The sequence below is a fragment of the Falco rusticolus genome, chromosome 2 (genome assembly GCF_015220075.1).
Source record: "Falco rusticolus isolate bFalRus1 chromosome 2, bFalRus1.pri, whole genome shotgun sequence".
Lineage (NCBI taxonomy): Eukaryota > Metazoa > Chordata > Aves > Falconiformes > Falconidae > Falco > Falco rusticolus.
Window position 1 is genome coordinate 79521837 of NC_051188.1, and position 24399 is coordinate 79546235.

The following is a 24399-nucleotide window of genomic DNA, read 5'->3' on the forward strand; positions in this document are numbered from 1 at the left end:
CAGAGCCTGGCTGCAGCCTCCCACCGGCACGGCCATGCCTTACTCCTCCCACAGGGAGAAGCAGGAGGAGGAGGTGAAGGAAACCTTAAATAGGTGACCATCTTTCTTTTCATTCTCGCTGCAGCCAGAGTGCAATGAGGTAATTTGGTTCTGGAGAAGCTTACCAGCTTTAAGGGTTTCTTAAAATTAAGCTCTCTAATGGGTATCTATATGTGGCTGTAAGTGTCTAGCACTGGGTACCTGCACAGAAATATTTTATGTGGCAGTTGCATATTTGTCCTGAGGCCTGTGAGTTGTGATACCATCCTAGTCCTAGTAAAAAGGAAAGTTGATAAATCCCTAAATAAACTTATTTTCTTTCTGGCAATGGTGAGTGACACAAAATTATTTGTAGTGAAAGGTTCTTTTTCACTGTTACTGTCCAGTTATAGCTGCAGTCTCAGAAGGGAACAGACTGGCCATGTAGCTGGAGTCATGGATAATATACGGCTCAACAGGTCTCTCTGGATCAAAAACAGCTCAGCAGTGACACCTCACTGCTATTGCACTGTAGGTCTTTAATATTTTAAAAATATCAAATATATCACTTTAAATATATCAAAGCATAAGAAAGCCTGAGGCTGTGATTGCCAGGGCATCCCATAGCGTGAGGAGCCAGCAGCACTAGCACACAGCACAGCCGTGCAAGGTGGGGAGCCAGGGCCAGCACCAACCAGAGGAGACCTGGGGAGGCTTGTGGATGCTCTGACCATACTCCCGGGTACCTGAGAGTCCCCCCCTCTGCTGGGGGAGCTGCATCTCCCCAGTAGCCCCTCCTCAAATGGCCAAGAGTCCAATGGGGACCGTAACTATGTTCACATTACCCACTTCTGGTGGCTGAGGCATGAACTGTTCATTATTTATTTATTTTTTAAAAACCAGAGGATGTAGGCAAAATTTTGATGTATGCTGCCATCTGCTGTGGGTTTCATATTTTCAGAAGCATTTCAAATTTTTTTCTGATAGAAGTAATGCTGCTGAGGGTAAGGGTGCCCAAATAAATGATACATGAAAGTCATACTAGTTGTACAAATAGGATCTAAAGCTCCTTTCCACTTGACCTTCTGTGCAAAACATACTTCAGAAAGTGGGGGTTTTGTAGGAAGGAATTACAATTTACTCGAGATTTTATTTTTAAGTGCAAATTATTTCCCCTAAGTGCTTTACGCTGTGGTGCTTAAGACAGTCTTGTTCTTCACTCTTCCCTTCTCATTTTCAGTTCATTCCTGAACTTCTCAGCTTCAGGGGGACCATATTTATTTTAAGACTACATCTCAGAGAAGAAGACCTCATTCCCACTATTGCCATTGGAAACCATTTAAATTCAGCAAGATTTAAGCAAATCCTTTCTCAGGAAAGCCACAGATGGTCATCCAGCCACTGGAGCTCCACCAGCCTGCCCTACCCCAGGCTCAGCAGGGAACAGTCCTTGACAAATGGGTGCACAGGGCAGCATCCTGCTTGCTGTAGCTAATTTCCATTTGTTTAGTCCTCTGCTAAAGGACTAAAGCTGCTGCTCTGGCCTTACTTTCTAAGGTTGCATTTTGCCAAGCTTGTTTTCACTGTGCGGCTGTACCCAGCCCTGGCTATGGGGACACATAGATGCGTGCTGGCAATCTCAAAACAGAGGTCTAACATGGGTGCCCGAGGTGAGGCCAGGCTCCTCGCTCAGCTGCCAGTCATCTGCCTGCATTTACCTTGCGTAAACACACTCCAGCATTAGGAGATGGAGGATATTTTTTTTTTTCCTCTTGCCTATTACGTTTTACATTCATATTGCTCAGACTGGCAGCTACCAAAGTGCTCTTCAGCAAAATGAATCTGTCAGGGAGTCAGTTTTCTTTTAATCAGGAAAAACTGGTCTGGCTGTTTTGTGTCATCCACAAGACACCTTTTTTACCTCTACCTTGCCAAATCTTGAAGTAAATTGTTAAAAAACCTACCTGCCTCACTGGTGTCAATGCTGGGGACCCAACCTGCCGTCCTCTACTGGGACAGGAGCTCCACTAACATGAAAGTGTGTGACAAAAGCAACACCACCACCACAAAAAAATTCAGAAGCCTCTGCTTGTGTAATATATATAAAATCAGAGATTAAATGCAATGATCCAGTGTGCTCTTTCAGTTCAGATAAGAAACACTTCCTTGTACATTCCCTAAAGTTTGACTGCTGAAGTGACTCACTTCTTGCTGTCCTTGAAGTAACCTCAGGCTCTGCTGCACTGTGAAACTGCTTCTCACAGGGCTATTTGTTGAAGAAAAGAAATATGATCTGCCTATCTTAAAATGGTACTACACTAACAGAGATACTGGAAAGTGTGTACTGTTCAGGGATCAACCAAGTCTGTCAGCAAAACCAGCACGATTTACAATGCAGCACTTAGAACATAAGATCTCAGTCTGCTTTGTTTGAACGTTGAAGACAGTCAAAAAATTGGACAAGGTAGATCTGTTGAGGGTTTTTTTAAGTTTAATGTACAGTTCTTGAATTTGCATTTACAGACCTATATGAATTTTGCCTGTGAGACAGTCCCTACGAGCAGAGCTGCGTGGCATCCCCACCTCTGCGCAGTGATTGCTTCCTGGTGCAGGACGCATTAACATATCAGCAACATGCCACCTCTCAGAAAACACTCTGGCTTTCTCAGACACCAAATTTAAACTTTTTTTTTTTATGCTTATCTCTGTATCTTTGCAGAAATCACCTTCTTATTTGTACATCTCAAGTGGAAAAAAATGAATTTCAGATTGGCCAAAGGAGAGTTTATCCATCTGATGCTTTTCAGAGTGTCTGGGGAAACTGCATATTGAGTAAGTCACATCTGATTCATTCAAACTTATTTGTCTCAGTTTCCAGACTTAACTATCGTGATAACAGGAACAGGTGACGAACAGCAAAGGACTTTTTCTTCACATGCTGGACATCTCTTGTGAAGTTATACATTGGATTCGTTTTCTGAGAGTCTGTTACATGTTGATGCGAGTTTTCTCCACAAGCTGTGCATACAAGCAGGTTGTATTTCTAAGGGATACTATGGCTGTAACATAATCCTTTGTTAAAGCAACCATTATTGACTAGCGATCTGAGTTCACAGGCTAGAAGCTGTTTCATCAGCCTTTTTAATAATGCAGTAGATATGCACTCCTCTGTATAAAGATCTTAAATTCTTCCAAGGTGTTTATCATGAAACGCCTAATCAGGATTAGCTAAACTAGAGCTGCCTTCAGCCCCACCTAGTTTGGTGGGCCTCTGTACGTGCATATGGAGTGTAGCCAATTATTTTCCTTGAATAGAGAGAAGAAAATCCAAGGAAAAGGAAAAGCTTGGTAACCTGTCATATAGACTCTTTGAAAAGCTTCTTTACTGTCTACCAGTTCATTCCAGCTGTAATACTGAGTACCAGTAAAGACCAGCTCATCAATTCCACCTCTCTGAATAAAGCAAAAAAGCAATGCTCATTCTGTACAAAAACCTTCCCACAGCAAATTTCTCAAAACCTCATGTACCTTCACCTGAGTTAACACAAAGAAATCTGCTAATATTGTACTTAGATTTCCTTTAAAACTCCTGGCATGCATATTAATGGCATAAGTTGAGGGAGGAAAATCCAGCTTTAGAGAGTGACTCTTGTATTCTGCCTGTACCTAAGACACCACAGCAAGAGGCATAAAAGAAATCAGAAGAAAGATTTGACTGAGCTAGGTCTGCCCATAAGTGACTGTCATTGACCTGGGGGTCAAAGTGACTTCTTGTTGGGAAGACTTTGCTAGCTTTCTACATTTTACATCGAATTTGTCTTTAATATAAAGGCAGACAACAATGGATACTTATTGTACAGTCTTTTTATGAAAATAGGAGTTCAAAAGGAAATTTCATGGATCCTTTCTGAAATACCAAATAACTCCATAAGCTCAGAGAGCAGTGCTCTCATCTCCAGACTGCTGATAATACTAAAACATGAGCCATGCTGGGGATGTGAAAATGTTATGATAACAAACAGTGAACATTAGAACTCTTCTGAAATTGTCCTAGTTACACAAGGGTTCAACATACTTTGTTTTAATTTTGTCAAGGTTCTGTCAAGTTGAAATTTTCCATTTCATTTCAGCTTTCGTGTCATCTTTGCAATAATCCTTCCCTCTTCTTTTTAACAACATGATATTTTTGGAAGTGCTGTTTCCACTGCACTGCAGTTTCTTTAGCTAGGGTGAAAGGTATTGATGCAATGTCCTCTGAGATCAAAGTTTGTGTCCACAGAGCAACGTGGAGGTTGACAGTTCATGCAGGTTTGCTGTCCTGCTGTCCAGGTTTTGACCCGACACATTGCAGCGAGAATGCAATTCCAGTTCCACTAGCGCTTTCTTGTGGCAGTGGTAGATAACAGTGGTGATGCAGATACTGATGTAGAAGCATACAGACTGCATCCAGAACCATATTTCAAGCAGATCAGCAGCACTTGATCAGATTATAAGATCAATTTGGGCTGATATCAAAAAGTTCTGACAATATTATCCATTATTCACCCTACCTAGTTCCTGGCAATCAATCTAAAAGAAACAACTTTCATTCCAGGATTTTTAATAAGGGCAAGTGCAAAATGATCAGGTGTTTTCCAACCTAACAACACAAGGCTGTTATGTTAAAATGGCTTGTAAAACAGGAAACCACAGCGGCACCTCAGATGTTTTGCCCCTTGCCTGGCTGGCATCTGTTCATCAACACCACTGATGCCACTAATAGATGCAAAGAGGGCAGATTCTGTATTGCCCTGTCTGCAGAGAAAGGGAGGGAAAACAGGGAAGGTGACTGAGCACGAGTGCCTTGGTGAACTGCACTACATGATGTGAGCTTGGGGATATTCAATGGCTGTTGCGCCGCATGGTGCATCATAGATACAGCAATGATTTTGACTCTCTAGCTTATTGAAAGGCAGTAAAGAAGCTCCTTTTCGCTTTCAGACTGTTCAGTAATCTCAGAATTTTTCAGTAAAGTTACAACCTGTGTGTAGCTCATTTCAGAGCTATTTACCACAAGAACAGACCTAAGAATTCAGTTTTTAAGGACTTTGTTCACAGCCACACGATTTGAATCCAGAGATTTTTCCTAACAAGAATTGAACATACTTGCCAAATGCTTGCCAAAATTGCCAACTGCTTGCTTCCTGCCTGCTTTATGACTTCAAAGCAAGCTGCTTCTGGTGGTGCAACAGAGCATGGACTTTATATATGAATACTTTCAGGAAAAAAGTCTTTTTGTCTCTGGTTCTTGGAAGGTAAGTACTAAAATATTAGCTAGCAACCTGATCTGAAGTTGCTTTAGTCTTTTACTCATGGTGCCTGCAAAACTTCATTGTGATAGCTTCCCACGTTATCAGTCTTAGCACTTTTTCTACACATGTAGCTGACAGTAAATACACATGCCCATCATCCTGCACCCAGCTGCCTCTTCCATCCAAAAGAGGCTAAATGTGCAACAGTTTTCAGTAAGTACAGTTACCAATACCAATAGGAAATAGTAAAAAGTAGTCTGTGAAGGTACAAAGCTCAGAGCAGGTGTCCGGAAGAGTGTGGTGGGTCCTTCTATGGGGCCAAAGCATGATGTGGGTTTTCAGAAGCCCAGCACGCTGCCATTCTCCTCAGGTCTGCAGTTCTTCTCTCTGGGAAGCAAAACCAGTTATGCATCTATTCAAATGCTCATGTTGCTGCCTACTGAACTCTGAAAGGGTTCAATACAATCAGAACTCTGATTTTTTTTCTCCCTCTTGTACTAGGGTCGCCAAAGGAATCGCAGGGCTGCTGAAGCCAGTTCTGCCAGCTGAAGTTCTTCAGAATATCAGACCACCTCAACAAAAGAGCTGTGGTCCTATTCCCATTGTGTGCACTGTGAACTTGAGCAAATGCCATCAGCTTCTCTCAGCACTCCACTGGTTCTCAGCCTTGCATGAGCTGATACAGGCATGTAAGACTCATCAAGGAATATGGTTACAGGGGATGGAGGAATACGTTAGTAACAGTGGTAGATACTGCATGCATGGAACACATGTATGCAGGGAGATGAGTACGCTTTGAAATGGGTTATTTTGTTTCCTCTTGGTTTTTCCCTTGCTGTTTTTTTGGGTTTTTTTGTTTGGGTTTGTTTTTTTTTTCCCCCAGGGGTGGGAACCTTTTATTTCTATTCAGATTTAATAGTTGAAGTATTAATACTTCTCATACAGTAATGTATGTAGGTCACTGGTACTCCCCCTAGTGCTATAAACTTTTTGCTTCCTCCCTAGTGGGAGAGCTGGCCAAAATGGAGGCAGCAGAAATTCTGTTCACAATGTTCAAGAAACATCTTGGGAAAGGACATCGACTAATTTTCACCACGTAGTGGAAAGCAATAAAAAACTTTTCTTTGCACTCACAGGAGACAACCTTTAGCAAAACATTTGTATCCTCCTGAAAGTCTTTACCCTTCTGCAGGGACACCAGTGAGCCAGTGGGACAGCCTGGGGTCTCTAAAATGTCTCTAGATGGCTCTGCTTAGGCAACAAACCCCTGCCTGGGAGTCCGCCTGAAACACAACGACTCGCTCTGCTCAGCTGACTGAACCCAGCACCTCCCTGGCAGCACTGGAGGGGTGCCGGCAGCAGAGGGCCTGGCCTCTGGAGAACGAGTGGGCCATTGTCGGTCAGGTGAAGGTGGCTGCAGCATCCCCCCACCTCCTTGCCTCCGCTCTCCTCTCCTTCAAGCCAATGCTGTCTCCCCCCGTCACCAATTTCTTTGGCCCCCTCAGCTTCCACTCTCCAGGCTTTTTTGTAGCAGCCTCATGGCTTCAGGTAAAGTCCCCTAGCATCTCTTCCCTTGCTCCCCATCTCCTTACTCAGCCCTTTCACACCTCCCTGCTCCCTGCTCTGTGCCTCCAGGCCCCCTCCCCAGTCACTCCCATGCTCCTCTCCCCTCTCTACCCCTGCTCCAGTGCCCCCTGCATCTCTCTAAGACCCCTGCACTCTGCTCTGCCCGCAGACCTGCACTGGTCCCCAGACATGTCCTTGGGTCAAATGTGTTCATATGACATGACTCAGCTGTGACAAATATGAGCTAAACCCTGCGTGGCACAGGTGGAGCAAAGCAACAACCCGAGATGGAGAGACAGGGCAAAACCAGACCTCCATCTGTTCATGGATCCAGTCCAGGAAGGAGGTGGTTCGGCTGTAGACGCCTGGCTTGTTCTTTTCTGCACAGCCCACTCCAAAGCTGGTGGTCCCCACCAACTTCCAGATGCTCATATCTTCACATGCTAAAGGGCCCCCACTATCTCCCTGGAGGACAAAGAATTAAAACAAATGTCAGCGCCCCAGAAAAGGAGGCGAACATCTATTTAGGGGGGCAGGGAGAAAGGCATAGTCCAGTAATTCAGCATCTCCTGTTTCTGCTCTCTTTTGGGTCTGGGAAAAGCATATGCTATGGCAGAAGTTGGAGGCTTCTTGGAGGCATGTATTGGTCATATTTTTCTTTCCCCAGGTAGCAGCACAGTACAACAGAAGCAACTTTGAAGCCCGCTATTAAACAACATTTAGGTGCTGGGGAGTGTGCCTGTCCTGCAGGCAGGGCATCGCTAACCTGCAGTCTCCATGCCGTTGTCTTGGTCTCTCCCCACTGCTCCTGGCTGCTGAGCTGAGCTGAGCCAAGCCCAGGGTCACAACAAGAAGCTTGTACCCCACCCTCTTTCCTGCCTGCTCCTGCCTGCAGTCTCGCACAGTGCTTTTCTGCCCCTTCCCAGACACTTTGCTAAGCAGATTTGAGACTCAGCTGACTCACATCAAAGTACTGGAAACTCTCAATTTAATTTGCTGGGGCAGTTCCCTGCCCTATGAGCATCAGAGGGAGCACAATGAAAAAAGGGGGAATTTGGAACAAGCCTCTGCCTTTGGTGAGTAGGGCTCGTTTTGTCACTTGGAGCAGTATGCTGAGCATGCTGCCTTTGGGCAGCTCTCCCAGGCATACTGACATACTGGGTACATTGCTGAGTACATGTGCAAACAGGGGCTTAAATGAAGATCTGTGTAACTAATGCCTTTGCTTTGTCTTGTCCCATGCATAATAGGGACTAAGCAAACATGAAGCTCCTCCTCAGCCCTTGCTCCATTACTAGCTAGGTGAGTTCACATCAGTGCGTTTGTGGATGAGACCTTGCACAAAGTGGGCACCATCATGACTCTGGGAGTGATTTTGAATCATCACCACTGCACATTGCAAAGGATCCTCTGATCCATCACTGCTATGAACCCCTCTCCCCCAGAGTCATTACCAGTCCTCTGAGTTACTCAGACACCTCTCCCTTTCTTTCTTCCCCTGCCTCACTCTACTGTCTCCAAAATCACATGCTTCTGCTTCTTTCTTGATATATGCTTTGCCTGCTTTTCACCATAAAGTTTCTACACCTTGCAAGTCTCCAGAGCTGCTCACCGTGCAGTGCCATTCAGTGCAGTGCAGAGGCCACAGCCAGGGCAAAGAAAGGATGGCACTGTGCTCTAGCACATGCAAGAAATTTAAAAATGACTTAAGTAAATTTGGCTTCAGAAATAGTAGATATGGTCCACAGAAGAAATATAAGAAGGGAATTGTAGCATATGAATGCATACACAGTCAGTGATCGATACTCATGGTAAACAGGAAATGGCACAAACCCAAATGTTTGCCCAAGAAAAGCCTGGGAGTGCCTTCTGATAACTTATTACTCATGTTTTTCCATTGCTGCTGTTAATGAGCACAGCTGAAGTTTGGAAACTTCCATACCTGGCAGGTGTCTACCCCTCCCTTTAGGAAACCAGCACAAAGCATTGAAGAAGTTATGATTCCACCGTAGACATCCCTGTGATTGCAAATTGCATTAGAAATCAGAGGAACACCTGCATAATTCATGGTGTCAGATGTATCACCTGTTAAAAAAACAACCAACAACAACCAAAAAAAAAAGAAGAAAAAAAACTCTACATCCTTGAAACTAATTTCTAATTATAAACATAAAATGTTTCAGTATGTGAAGAATCGGCAAGCAAGGGCAAAAGAAATACAGTTAAAATGACAATAAAGTAAAGCAACTGTCTCATCGCTTCTGGAATCCAGTAACTGGTATCTCTGTAGAGCTCTGGATTATCACAGTATATATATAGTATAAAGCTGTACATTATACGTTTCTACTTCAAACTAGACAATTAATGACACTAATGAACTTAAAACTAGTAGGACACTATCTTCAATACTAGTGCCAAAATTTGTTTCTAATTTATTGCCTGTTCTGTTAGTCAACACATGATCTGCAAAGATCTGATTTATTTTATAAATATTTATTTTATCTTATTTGGAATCTGAATGGATCATTTCTACAAATGGGAGTATGTGCACAGTCCATTGTCAATATATAGCTGACACTTTATGCAGTAAATCTTACTTTCATTTTTTCCCCACCTTTTGCTAAAACTAGCTGTAGGTCAGATAACATGCTGTTCTTGTTCTTTGAACAAGAACATGTTGAGTGAGATGAAGGAAGAATAATTAAAAACAATGACATGACAATTCAAGCATTTTGTCATGAAAGTGATTCAGTATATATTATTGATTAACACGACCTGTGAGTAATGGTAAATATATATATATATATAAATGACCTTTTCTTTGTGACATTATTCACAGATGCAATTTCTACATCATCCAACCTGACTGAAAATGCATACATGCTTTCTCTGGAAAAATGGAGGATTGATTCTTGCAATCATGCTGTGCTTTCTACGCTCAAAGTCATAAAGGACACAGCCTGTTTAACTGAGGCTGAGTACAACATTGTGAACAGTGTTGCTGTCTACATGTCATTTTCAGCCTTTTCACAGGGTGTACCTATCCATTCCTTGTGAAGCGGGTTTGTATAGCACTTTTGCAGTTCAGAGTGAGCATAATACTTAGGAATATGTCTTCTTTCCTCCCCAAGATATTCCAGAAAATTTAATGTTGAACAATGCTCCAGCCAAATCCTGTATTTCCTGTATGTGAGATGTTTTCATGTAGTGTAATCAACAGGAGACCAGTTTAAATACCTCCTTCTACAGTTGCTCCCCATCCTGATATCCAACACATTTTCCCTGCTGGGAAGTGTTCGCCAAAGTTAGGCAGACAAATTGGCTCTATGTGACCTATTAAAAAAAAAAAAAGACAAACAAACCAAAAATAAAAGAGAGGGAAGAAAGAATCACTTTTCAAATTTAGCAAAAAATGGTATGCCTCAGTAAAGCCTGAGGACTTGTCTTGCAGTGGACTTGTTCTGAACACGACCCAGTCCCCACATAAATAGCCTGGCAGGTCTGCAGGTCTTTTGCCTTGTGGCAAATACCTTGGGTTTGAAACGGTACCTACACTAGGGCTCGTTAGTTTCAAGTGTGAAGCAACAGAAGGAGGTGTTGGCAGGTCAATGAATTGAAGAATGAGCAACAAGCAATGCACCGCATATGCAGCTGATGGGCAGATCAGAGGCCCCACAACACCCTGCTTGGGCAAAGAAACGGCACAACTGTATGGCACCTCCTAACAGATGGTGTGGAATGGCATGTACAAAGAGCCGTGTGTGCACATCCCTGCGCTCTTCTGAAAGGGCAACAAGAGGTCTGGGCTGCTTTTTGCTTCCAACCCACTGGCTCATAGACTTTCAGTGCCTTTGCGCTCTGGGGCACTGAATACCGTGCAATACGGTCAGTGTTTGATGCTTGCAGGGACAAACCGTGACGTGTCAAGATGAGCTGGCACTGAGCAAAGGGAGGGAAGATGCAAGGTATTACTGGGTAATTCCTAGCAGTTCAGTTCTCCACAGTGCAATGACCCCAGCTCAAAGCATCAAGCCCCCAGCCTGGAACCTCCAAGGCCCCTGGGCTGCCCCAGCCTCCCAGGCATAGCAGGTGTCTCGCTCAGGGATGGAGCCATTACTGTTCTTGACAACCTCCCAAACTTATCCCTGAGCAAAAGAAAACAGCTCTAGCTGAGACATAAAACAAAGCAAGACCAAGCTTAATGCTAATTCAAAGTGGAAGTTTGAAGTGTTTCAAGAGAATTTATTTAGGAACTGACAATCTAGATTCACAGAGAGCACCAGCTCCCCCTTGCAAAGAGCTCACAGTCATTAGAAGGTATTGGCAGGTGGTCATTTAAATTCATACTATTATACGCCATTTCAATTCACTAACTGTGTCAGCTGTAGGTAGCATTCTGCTGAGAAAATAAAAGTCATTTTCATTTAAAAGCATAATTATATTTTAATTACCTTTTCTTCTCTTTGAAATTTAAGCTTGATTTTCAGCTTTGGACACTGCTGGATCTCCCCCATACCCACAGAAAGGGCACAATAAAAATCTCTGTGACCTCCAAGTAAAATGAGGTGGGGTATTTATTTTAGATAGGGAAAATATTTAGAAATGATAATGTTAATGTTTGCCTATTATTAAATTCTTTCAGTAAGTGAATGGACTGGGAATACTTTGCAGAGCCCTACGACCAAATTGTTGTTCTCTGTGCTCGGGTATAGAGTACAGAGGAGTTCCTGATACTGAGGCTGAGGGGTTTCTGCTGATGCGGTCTGAACAGGCATCACTGCCTTGCCATCACAACTGCAGACTGGCTACATCTGTGCTGCACATCTCTCATTGCTTTTAGAGGCAGTGGGGATCCACTCGACAGTTCTAGGTCAGGCGTAGGGTGCCAACAGAAATTTCCCTGTCTGTACTAGGAAAGACCCTTCCCACTTTTAGCTAGAAAGATGAGAAAGTCAATTGAAAGCTAACAGAAAGATTTACCATTGAGAGCAAGTGGTGCTGCCAGTTTCATCAGTGCTATATCATTTCCCATTGTCTTGGGTTTGTAATTTCGATGGTATATAATTTTTTCCACTGAATATGGGTGAACCTGGGTGTCTTGATGAGTCACAAAACCAACCTGCACACTCCACGAGCTCGGCAAGTAAAGGCTGAAACGAAGAGGTAGGAGAGAGTGAAAAATCTTAAAGAAAAATCTCAGGTTTTCTAGTTGTCCTCTGAGCTTATGAGCCTTGTAAGGCTCCACAGGCAAATGCCTACAGTCTGCTGTACTTGCTTACCTATGTTAATATTGGCTATGTTTTGCATCTATTGCAAAAAATGTAGAATGAGTGACTGATCTTAGTAACACACTGGGTCACTTGTATTTTACCTCTGTAGTTTTCTACAAATATACGAGTTTTGCACTGGCCTACCTGTCTGTCCTCCTGGGTGACCCCACAGCAGTCAGTGCTGCTGCTTGGCACCCTTGTGCTCAGCCATCTGGCTAGATCAGCAGCACTTATGGAAGGTGCTTCTGCCCCCAGTTCATAAGCAGCCACATCTTTCAGCCTGCGGCACATGAGCAGCTCCTCTTCTGGCCTCACCCCACAGGGCTAGCAATGGGCTGGCAGCAGTGCTGGGAAAAGGCTTCAGACATGTGGGTTGTGTTGCCAGCTCCCATCCTGCATCAGCCTTTGAACACACCACAGCCAACTGGGTTGTGGGGATGGAGCTAAGGACAAAAGTCCTAAAATGCTTAATTCCCCGAGTAATTGTTTTTGTGGCAAGACTGGAATCTGCATAGGATCTAGGGGTGGGATTCATCTGTCCCATCTCTTCTTGCTACTGGGTATAAAAGCATCCTACAGGACTTGCTCAGAAGCAGGCGGGTATTGTGGGTGCCTAGAAGTGGTCAGAAAAATCCCATTTTAGCTGTCTAAATGTCTTTGGTGAAAGTGAGCTCGAGTTTGTAAGAGTGAGAAGAGCTGTCCTGCACTATTGGCCATAAACAGACAACTCATTATAAATAAGAGAGAAGGCTGTGTTTATAACAACGCAAAGGATAGGAGTGGAAATAACTGTTTTAGCATCTACTTACAACTCAAAGACTGCTTCAACAGCATAAAAAGGAACAGTATGTGGTAAAGGGCACTAAGCACGGCACAATTCACTACCTACCACAACTGGAAAAGGATTAGTGTAATTTATTTTGGAGCTCCAAATTACCAGAGCAGCCAAGCCCAAATTCCTCCTGAGCTGTTAACTCACACACAATGTACAGAAATTGCAGATTGGGATACCTAAAATCTGGTGCTTAAATATTTTAAGCTGCTTTCCCAGGAAGCTGGGAGTGCCCAGGTTATCTGAAAACTGGGGGCCCTGATTTGGATCACTTCTTGGGGAGACTTTTTTTTCAGTAAAGACTTGCACTCATGCAAGGAGAGAGAGAGATGGCTTAAATGTTATTGAGCAAGCCCATGAAATAAGGATAACCCGATCTCTCCTTCAGTTCATTTTGAAGAGAAATCACAGTGCATTAGCCCTCCACTGCAGTGGCCCCCCATACAGACCCGCTGCAAGCAGGGCCAGTGGGACACCCCGAGCAAGATGACTTAGGGACTTACTCGTAGACGCAGTGGGCAGCTGTGATGATCCAGCGTGGGGTGATGACGGACCCTCCGCAGAGGTGGTGTCCGTGAAACTGCAGGCTGACCTGCCAGGGCCATTGCCGGGGGGAGGATGCATTGCCCCCCACAATCCGTGGTCCATAGCTGGCCCGTGTCCCGCACGCTGCCAGAAAGCAAAGGTTACAGTCCACGGAGGAAACATCTTCATGTGTTTGGTCACCTTCAGCCCCTCTGCTCCCAGACTTGCTGAGGCTGGGAGGTCTCTGCAGCAGAACCAACCCCATCCCCATGGCCCACATCTGGGGCTGCTCCCAGAGGTTTCTCCTCCTCCCTGCCATCCCTGCAGCATCGTGCCTGGCAGCCTGTATGGGGGCTGCAAGGTTCACGTTTTCTCCCCTGCAGATGTAGTGCTCAGCTGAGCTGTAAACTCCACCATTCCGCCCTTCTTAAACATACAGGGTCCCAGGGGCCCACATAGGCAACCTGAAGCATCTCCTATCCCCAGTGATTATTTTGATGCTGGTTTTTGACCTTTTCATATCCCAATCTGAAAACTAGCTGATACGGAGAGGTGTGGGGTGAAAGCTCAAATGTTAAGACAGAATTTCCTATTCACCGCTGAGATGGCAGAGTTGGAATTACACTATCAGTCCATGGGTTCAACTCCCGATCCTTAAACATCTACTTCCTACTACATTCTCACCAAAACGCTCCTGATACCTGATGTTCCCAGTCTGCCCTTTCAGCCTATGCTCACTTTCTGAAATATTTTAATCTTTATATAATAAATATTGTTTTTCTTTTGTGTGATAAACCGGTGTTATAGTATGCCCTGAGTACACAATTTCACTCAACTCTTGCCATGCAGTGGATGAAGGACAGTTTCTGATTTTATTTTCGTTTTTCTTGATTCTTACCCAAACACTTTAAGATGATCACATTCCCAGAAGTACATTCCTCTCTAAGACAAAAAGACAGTGCAGTATTAGCTTCAATTCACAAATACTGGGACATTTTTCAGTATTGTGTCATCTTCCTGTACAGCTATGTGCACATAAATATAAGTAACTCACATACTGAAATAGGTACAAAGTCAGGTACTCATCCAATCTACTCAGGGCATTTAGCTGAAATACTTAAGTTAGGAGCTTAAATACCATCAGGAGCCCGCAGACCATATGCTGCCCTGCTGAAGAGCGGTTCACTCTTCGGCAAGGGGAGGCTTATCAGTGATTTTCAACATGTGATCTGTAGTCTCCTTGGATCCATAGCTTGCTTCTCAGTGAAAGGTAACTAAGAAAAACAAGCAATTGTCAGGAGGAAGAAATGGACCATAAAGGGTTCATAAACCCACTGGGAAATATCTGGGAATCTGTAAACTGAAACAAACCGCTTCACAGTGGGAAAAGATAAGCGCCTGGTGCCTATCCATTTGCAAAAAAAGGAATCACGGGACAAACAGGCTTTTCAAATAGCTCATTTTAAAGCCTTTGTTGACTTTAATGGGCCTTGGATCAGGCTCTTAATTTGTACTCCAGCAAGACTGCTACTGAACCTTGGTTTATGACACATAACACCATCAACCACTTATGAAGTACTACATGCCTGAAAAACAGGCAACAGTCTTAGACCGTTACTAATTCTCCTTCTATTGATTGCTTGCTTTCTGTCAGGATGAGCACGCTGAGGCATACCTGAGGTTTGTTGCATTGTGCAGGGATGTCACTTGATCAGCTGATAACCAGTGGCTGAGGGATACAAAATGTCTTTGAAACTGTTTTTCAACTGCAGCCACGGGCAGGTAACCTGAACTCACGTAACTGCAAATAAACCATAAACACAGCTTCCTCAGACAGCATTTCAGTAATCTGTTTAAATAATTCAGTGGTTCTGCTAATGAAAACCCACTGTAGCAACCACAATAATTGAATTCTGATACTTGATAAAGCAATCCTATCCTCCCCAAGTAATGCTTCTTATCACGTGCATGTATTTTTGCCATAATCATGCATGGAAGTCACACATGCTGAAAGGAATTTAACTGGCAGAGAAAGCAAATTTTAATTCTAGTATTCCAATAAAGCTTTTATTGTAACTGGTTGGCACATTTCCTGAAGTACTAACAAGCTCATTGTATCCTTTTTCTAGAGTTATGTTTTGAAGCAGGGAGGATGAATAATTTGTAATTTTTTCTTTTCTTTTTTTTATTGAACAATTGAGATGTATTTTGTACTAAAGGCCACAAGAATTTCTTCAAAAGAAGCTTTATACTGTTAACTATAAAGCGCAGAAATCAGAATGATGCCATTGTAAGAAATAACATAGCATCATTGCAAGCCACAACTTCAAATTCTTTCTTAATTGTGTGAAAGTTTGTGAAACAAATGGTCCTTTTTCAGGAAGGGGATCAATCCAGTAAGAACCACCTTACTAGGTTATTCTCTAATTGTGAGGTGGTTCTTAACTCATAACAGATGTCATCACATGTATTATATATACAATTTTCCTACAGATAAAGTAAAAGAAATGAGAATAAAAAACATCTGAGCATTTTTCATATGTTTACAGCCTTTCTGACAGGCTGTAAGCTACTAGAGAGACGAGTAGGATTCAGGCACCTGCACCCCATAGGGAAGATTTAACCAAACCACTGTATTTGGCCATCACTGAGGATTCATAACAGTGCACAAGTATTCAGGACTATTTCCCACATCATCCCAAATCTCCTGAACCATATAATTCACAAAGGTGTATTGATAAGTCTTTCTTTCTTTTAAAGCACAGACTAATACAAGGTTTCTTTAGAAAGACTGAAAACTTCAGAGTTTGTTCAAAATGCCAAATAAAGTTTCTTCCATTTTGTGTTCATACCTTGAGAAACCCAGGTGTTTGCAGGTAGTATTTCCATACTCTTCTTTCCAGTCATCAGAGCAGACCGTTCGCCAGGACCCAGAAGTGAACACCTGCAGCACTGCTTTCTTGCCACTCAACCTGACTTTGAGATCCAGAAGAACAACATGAGTTGTGAAGAAGAACTATTGGGTACACAACAGGTGCACAACAGTGTCCATGCAGCATGTGGATAAATGTGGCATACACATTTCTTGGCTCACTGAGTTTTTACTGCTTGACTTTTTCATTACTTCGATGCTTTGACAGATTTTTTTCTGTGCTTCCCCCTCCCCCTCCCCCCCCCCCCCCCCCCCCCCCCCTTAAGGAAGGGAACCAAGGCACACCAAGCTAAAAGAGCCAGGAGGAAAAAGTCCGTGCTCATGGGAATGGATGGGGGATGCTAGCTCCATCTGTATTAAAGAAGGCTGCCTTGCCCTCCGACAAGCCAAAGCAAGTTTTGCTCATTGCAGTGAGTTGGAGCTTCAGATGCTTGGCACCAAGGAAACCTACAATCAAGAAAACTGATGAAAGGTGGTTGGCACCTCCTACACTGCACAGTGCAATCAGAGAGGTGGGTGCACTTGCATGCAGACATCTCCAAGCTTCCATAGAGTTTCCTATCTGCTTCCCTTTTCTGAAATGGGGCTGGCATGTCTGGGCTGATGAGCATGTAAAGACTGGGGAGAAGAGGGGTGCACAGGTCAGGAGCTCAGGTCCCAAGGATTCCTTCCCTGTGCCAGCCAGGCTTTGCTCAGCACAGCCCTTCCCCTGCAAGCTGGGTGGCCCCTGGCCAAGAGACCGATGGAGAAATACTGCAGGAGGCCCAGGTACAGAGCCACCACCCACCACCCTTTGTCCTGCATGTCGCCATGTCCTCCTCACCCCTGTGCCCCACACCACAGCTGCTGCCAGCGTGCAGAGCCCTGGATGAGCAGGAGGCACCTGGACCTGGAAAACGGCACATCTACATGGTCTGCCCAGAGAGAAGGGAGGTCACTGCTGGACAGGGATTTCCTACAGGCCCATAGGCCAGTGTTATGGCAGCACAGAGGCAGACAAGAAAAGCAGACATATTGCCCACAAGCTCCACAGAGGCCTGAAGACTCCCTGGGGAAAACACACAAAAGGTTGAAAGCATTGTGCAGGGTTAGCTGGGGCCAAAAGCTCATTCCTCATATGGCACAGATGGAGACTTGTGCTGCCTCCTTACCTGTAGGTACAGGAGTCAGAATTACAAGTGCACTGATCTAAAAATCAGTTACTTTGTTTACTAATACTAGTACAGTCCTTTCCCTCCAGTGGCTGCAAACACTATAGTCATCTTCGATAGCACAGGACAGGAAGGGACCATTTAAAACGTCCCTGTGATGCCTGAAACCATTACAGAGAGAAACTCAGACATGGGGCCATACATTCTATACACGAAGCAGCAGACTCCACAATACTCAATGCACAAAAGGCAGTGCTGATCTCTCCTGTTCCCACATCCCTTAAGATAATATTAGGCTTTTGCAATCTTCAGAACCAACACAGTGCAACTGTGTGCTGGTGAATACAGAGAGTGCTGTATACACACACTTTAACGCAGTGATGGTGTATGTTGCAGGCAGAGGAAACGCTAGCAGTCATAAAGCATCTAGACTTCTAATGGAGAAACATGCCCAATACGGCAGTAACAATATTCAGCAGTCATCACATTTGTCCTAAGAGCAGTTTAATTTCTCACAAGCTGTAAATCAATACCTCAGAGAGATTGCCCCTCTGAAGTGGTGATTTAGATAATACATTAGTCTCGATCTTTCTTGTCTCACCCGAAGTCTTTACAGCATGCATTTCTTGATAACGTGCCAGATGCTACAGGAGGAGGTAGGAGGGATTTATAATCAAATTTAAATTACCACATCCGTACTCATCCTCCCCTTCTTTACAGTTGAAGACACCGTTGCACCTGGCTGATTTCTGGATACACTTAAAGGATGATCGGCAGCGAAACTTCCCAATGCAGTTGTATTGGACTAACAAGAATGAGAGAAAACAGGGTGATGAAAACACACTTTGATATTAAATTAACACTTCTGACTTCCATTATCTGGCCAGATTTCTCTCTTACTAAGGAAAAGAAAACTCCTGTACTCTAGGAACTTTTGAAATGCAACCTGGAGGTTGCTACTCGGTGCTGCTAAACTCATCCATTAGTAATGACTCGTAGGATTGGCCAGCCTTGCTGTCTGTGCTGACTCCTTCTCAGCTCCCTCTACCAAATTAATGTTTCACTCCAGGACAAGTTTCTGCCTGGTGCCTCAGCCCAGCAGCAGCAAAGCAAGTAGACCCTTGCAAAATATGGTCAGTGCGCTCTCTTCCTGAGGGGATGCCTCAACCTCCCACAAGCTTATCCCTGTTGCAGGTGTGGAGGTACTGCTCTAGCATCAACATATTTGGCACCTAGACCTGGACAGGTCACACTTCCCAGTCACAACTAAACTCATTCTGCCTTTTCTTTTCCTTTGCAGAAATTGTTCATGATAGGGGAAAGTTCTTTAATTCTCTGACAACTAACTTAAAGTGAATTACAGGACAAAAATAGGGTGTGCACTACCTGAAGCCTCCCTCAGTTTCTAAACTCTTAGCTCACCACCCGAGAGGAATCGGTGAAGTTTTACTGGAGAAAGGTTTCATGGAGCTGCAGGTTCCCACGTTGTAAATATTACACCAATCCTCTTATGAGTGCCAGATCTGTTTTATCCCTACATGTAAATAAAATTTAAAGCCATCACATCAACAAGATTTTTTATTTCATCAAACAAGCCGCAGCAGTAGTTTAATTCCATTCTAAGTAAAAGGCTCATGAAAAATTAAGCATTTGAATGGTTAAGCGAGAACTTAATGAATAACTAATTGTACTCACCACCCAGGCCAATGGCAACTGCTAGGATTACTGCAAGGAATAAGCCACAGATATATGGGAAGTATTTTAGAGAGAGAAGAACATGGCACACAGAAGGTGGTTCGATATCTCCTAGAAACCAAACAGAGAGGATAGCTTCTGTGAAGTTAAATCAGCTTGAGTTTGCAATGAAAAAGATTTATCTAACATTAAACTAGATGGCAGTATATACATTTCATGAGCTGACCTGACCCGGAGGGGTTCAGATCCCTTGACTCAGGGGCTGAGAACACTCCAAGTGCTTTGGGGCTGGCTGATGCTCTCAGACATCCCTTCAGCATTTGCCCCACAAGTGGTCTGAGTCACATTCTTACAAAGCACCTGGTGTGGCCTCAATGCAATGAAGGATATGAGCTCTACATTTTATTTTCATGGGTTACATCACACTGTGAGCTTTAGAAGTATACAAACACCTTTCCTGAAAACATGAGTCCCAGAATAAAAATTAAATTCAGACCTGGTTTGTTTGTGTAATCAAACCTGTGTGCAGGATACAGGTATAATCTTTGAGGACTTCAGAACACTCAAATGGACTAATAAATTCTTTCAGTGGAAGTACAGAAGAATAAGCTAGTTTGAGTCTCCTCCATATGACCGTTCCTATCTGTGATGCCTCCTGACTCTTGCCGGTACCAAGCCCACAGTCCCTGTGCTCCCTCCAGCTGTTAGCACCAGCTGGATGCTGCTCTGAGTGATGAGCCTGGGACAACAAAAATCCTGGGATGAGGCCAGAGGCCACATAGCTCTGTCTCATGCACCAGGGAGCTAAGTCACATGCACAGTGCATTCCGGCACAGTTGGGGTAGCAAAGGCATGGAAACAGAGCCTAAAGATTTGAACAGGAGCAGGGATATTAGAGAAAGGCAGGACTAGCTAGTAAATAGGTGTTCAAGACAAAAAGGAGGAAAGTGACTGGTCCTTTTGGACTTGGAAGTAAGGTTAACTGAAAGTGATAGAAAGCTAAATTTGCAAAAAACAGGACCCCCAAACTGGTACTGGAAAACAGCGATCTGTTCCAAATTTTGCTATAAAGACAAGGAGAGGTCTGAGCAATGGCTCAAGGCTGAGCATTGAGTTCTCAATGAAAAAATACGATTCTGAAGTTAAAATATTCATCATTAGTAATTGCTGAATATATTTCATGAACTGGACTAGTCCTGCGAACAAGCCACCTCCATAGCTGACCCCAACATAGTGGTATTGTCAACAGTTCACTTGTTTCATACGTATTCTGATATACAAAGAGCAAACTATGAGAAAATGGCATACACAGCTCGGTCTTGGGTACACACTGGAACTGACAGAATCTTGTCTTCAATTTTAATTCATGCTGCTCTTCACTCTCATCATTCTTTAAGCTTTGAATTTGAGATTGCCAGACACTTATAATCAGTCAAGAATGAGGAGTGTCTCCCAGGGCTTATAGACTCATAAGAAAATCCCAGCCTACACAGACTGTCAGCAACAGCTGAGTAGCTGGTTTTGGCAATGGAGTATAGACCAGAAAATAGACAGCTGTAGTAGCTAATGGACTAGAAAATTAAATTGCTCTATCTTCATCCTTGATGCTCAGCCTGCCTCTGTTGAAGCTATTTTTGCCATGAAACCTATGGGAAACAGCAAACGTGCATGCTATCCCTCCAAGGCTGTATTGTATATTTGGTTTTTTAGTGGACCAAATGCCAGGTTGGTAAAATTTCAAGTAAGCCATTCAAAAACGTGTCTGGGAAGTGTGAGCAAATATTTGCTATGTGGCTGAAGTGTGTGAATAATCTGGCTATGAAAAATGCTTACATATGCAAGCCAGCCAAGGTGTCACCACCTCTTAATATGCTGGCAAACCTCATGGCTGGGGAGTAAGGTTGTGTTTCTTCTCCAGGTGATTCCTTTCTCTGACTGAGTGGGCAAGCATAATTTTGCAGGGCTAAAGACCTACATTATCCATTTACATTACAAAGATCAAAAAGCTCTGCAGTGTCCCTACCAGATCCATCTGCAGTGGGGTCCACTTTTGCTTGTGGTATGCAAAAAAATCTTTTGAAGGAAAACTCAATTTCTGACACTGGTGGTTCGTCGTCTGTAACAGAGATGATTTCAAGACTTCCAGTAGTGGGACTTGTCTCTTGTACCTGTCTCAACAGGAGAAAAAAAAGAAGAAAAAAAGAAGATAATCACCTTGCAAAATGTTATCATAGAATCATAGAATAGTTTGGGTTGGAAGGGACCTTTAAAGGTCATTCTAGTCTAACCCTCCCTGCAATGAGCCCCATCCAACCTGACTTTGAATGTTTCCAGGGATGGGGCATCTGCTACATCTCTGAGCGACCTGTTCCAGTGTTTCACCACCCTCACTTAAAAAATGTCTTTCTTATACCTAGTCTAAATCTACCCCCTTTTAGTTTAAAGCCATTACCCCTCATCCTATTGCAACAGGCCCTATTTAGAAAGTCTGTCCCCATCTTTCTTATAAGCCCCCTTTAAGCGTTGAAGGGCCGCAATTAGGTCTCTGCAGAGCCCTCTCTTCTCCAGGCTGAACAACCCCAACTCTCTCAGCCTGTCCTCATAGCAGAGGTGCTCCAGCCCTGGAATCATTTTTGTGGCCCAACTCTGGACCTACTCCAACAGGTTCATGTCTTTCCTGTGCTGAGGACTCCAGAGCTGGACACAGTGCATTATGTATCTAATGTTCATGAGAGGAGCTCTTGTAATAAACTTACCAGCAAACTAGTGAAGTTAATTTTTGTTTAAATTTGTCTAAGCACCATAGCTACTTTTAATAACTCACACTGGGGGTGTGAATCCATCCCCTGTTCTTTAATTGCAATAGGAAACAAGAGAAAGACTAAACAGTGTATGACATCCACACAGCACCTGACAGGATCCTCATGCAGGGGCCACTGAATTTTACTTCATAAAACCTTTGATCGCTTTCTACACAGTGAAAAAGAATCAAAATGGGCTATGCTAGAATTCAAGGTTAATAGATTTGAAATGCTAATTTCTGACTCCAGTTCTGCACACTGGCACTGGCAAAAGGAATCAGACATTTGAACTCACAGGGGTGTGAAATAGGTCCAGGTTTGTTAAAGACAGTGGAGCTGGTAAGCTGTAGAAGTGGTGGGTTTGTAAAGTCAGTCCCAGAAAATGCTTACAATGACACATCTTAGGTGAAGAATACATGTTTTGTCTACGACACTATATCTTTAAGTCACCTGGAATATCTTTTCATTTTTCATCAAACAACTGCAATAGGGTTTCTACTCCTTCATTTGATAAAAATTTAACATACATTTCAATGAACATAAATTAAATTTTACATAGAATCTGCTAGCTTTAAGGCAGAGAAAAGGACAACTTACTGTGCATGATTTTTAAATATTAAAAAAAAAAAGCCTTCTAACTGGTGCATAAGTTGTCCACCAGGAAACAAAACAGCATTGTGAAGTACACTACACAAAAGCTAAACACTGATGTGGCATTTATTTAGAGGATATCACATGCTCCCAAAGTTTCACTCACCTCTTCCTGAGAAGTCATAGTTAAAAGCAAAACTATTTTCCTTCTTCATTATCAAAAGAAACCAAAAAGAAATTCTGAGGTTGCTAAGCCAGTCTGCTCTGGAAAGGTTTTCACTGAGCTGCCCGTTCAGTCATCTGTCGCATGCGGCATTACGGCAGCATCCCGTGTAACTCAACCTGGTGAGGGTATCAGGTAGCCCCTGATGGCATGGCTACGGAAAGGGGAAGATAAAAATTCAGCACGCTTTTTAATTAGCCTAAGAGCATCAGGTAATATTGTAGCATTTGCAAACCTTTCTGTAACCTCCCAGCAAAGGAGCAGCACAAATTGCACAGCCTCATGCTTGCTCGTCTTTTATCAAAACTCGTGCAGCTGAGGAGTCTGCAGGCAGCTGTGGGTGGTGGAAGGCAGAAGCCCCAGGTGCTTCATCTCTTTGGCACACAAGGCCCACAGGCTCACCTTGTCTTCATTCACTTGATTTAGCCTTCACTGTGTGCTTGCAGCAAAGAGCATGCTTAAAGACCCATGTTATAGTTATGGATAACTTTTATAATTCAATATTGCACAATATTTTGGAAGTGCTTCTAAAGCAGTATCTCTTCTTTCTGAAGTATCAACTTATTCATACTCTGGGATTTAGAAAATTAAAATATATGCTTAGCTTCATAAAATGCTCAAGAGTAGTAAGAATTTGGCTTGGCTTTTTTTTACTAAGAAGAGAGAAAGAGGACAGAGGGGAGGCTGTAGGGAACAAGGAGAAGGAGAGATGAAGCAAAAAACCATAGCAGTGTAAGTGAAACAAGGCTCCTGAAAGGCCAGGGAAGAAATGAAGGTTTTCCCTGACAAAATCCATGTTCCTGGAACATGGCTGTGATGAGGGAAGCTGTTCAGTTCCTCTGCTGTGCATAATGGAAACTGGCACTTCCAGAGGAGAGGACGCCACATCATGATCCTGTTAACTGTTCACATCTAGTCCATGACATCAAGAGTTCATGATCTCTTATGACACTCCTTCAGCAGCCTTCCATGGAAATGGGGAACACAGGGGAACACCTTCAGTGAGGACAGCCCAGAGCAGAGAATATTGTCTCCATTTTGTCTGCTCTGTCCATGCTGGAAACCCTGGGGACTAGCTAGTGCAGCTCTGCAAAGGCTCCCATGGTGGGACTGGCACCACCAGAAAGGACAGGCTTGTCCCTGGTGCCACCCTGAGCTGCTCCAAGCCCAGCCTCAGGGCATGATGTCTAGATGGCACATTGGATTTGGCCTTGCACAGCTCATCACCTTAGGCTGAGAAGACCAAAGCAGGATCTATGTATGATAGGGTCAGGAGGACAGGAAAATCAAGCCAAACAAGGAAAGCATTTGGCCTACAAACTAACTTCTTACATGCTGCAGGACATCCCTGTCGCCTCTCTCACACTGCAATAGCAACCCAGGTAGATTTCTCAGCTTTCAGAAGACAATTTAAAGTGAAAGGATAAAAGACCCCATCTCAGACCCTTCAGCAAGTCCACCCTGACTATGGTGTTTACCTTTGGACTACTAGTCTTGTTCTTCT

The 24399-nt window shown here is 43.6% G+C and overlaps 1 protein-coding gene across 1 annotated transcript; it reads right to left on the bottom strand.

Annotated features, from left to right (window-relative positions):
- Positions 1–2491: 2491 nt before the first annotated feature.
- Positions 2492–22957, bottom strand: TMPRSS3 (transmembrane serine protease 3). The gene is made up of 13 exons (XM_037378563.1): positions 22839–22957; positions 21304–21448; positions 19281–19391; positions 18274–18390; positions 16355–16478; positions 15178–15303; positions 14401–14444; positions 13481–13646; positions 11856–12025; positions 10113–10208; positions 8818–8960; positions 7188–7340; positions 2492–5696 (listed from the first exon to the last, which is right to left on the bottom strand). The coding sequence occupies exons 1-13, from the start codon at positions 22854–22856 to the stop codon at positions 5676–5678; spliced, it is 1434 nt and encodes a 477-aa protein (XP_037234460.1). The 5' UTR covers positions 22857–22957; the 3' UTR covers positions 2492–5675.
- Between the last annotated feature and the right edge of the window lie 1442 nt (positions 22958–24399).

Bases quoted from the DNA above. Each gene is read 5' to 3' on its own strand.
- TMPRSS3 (XM_037378563.1), bottom strand. The intron at 8,961-10,112 runs GTATTTAAACTG...TTTTTTTAACAG, and splicing joins GGGAGCAACTGTAGAAGGAG to GTGATACATCTGACACCATG. The intron at 7,341-8,817 runs GTATGGAAGTTT...TTTGTCCTCCAG, and splicing joins GAGGGGTAGACACCTGCCAG to GGAGATAGTGGGGGCCCTTT.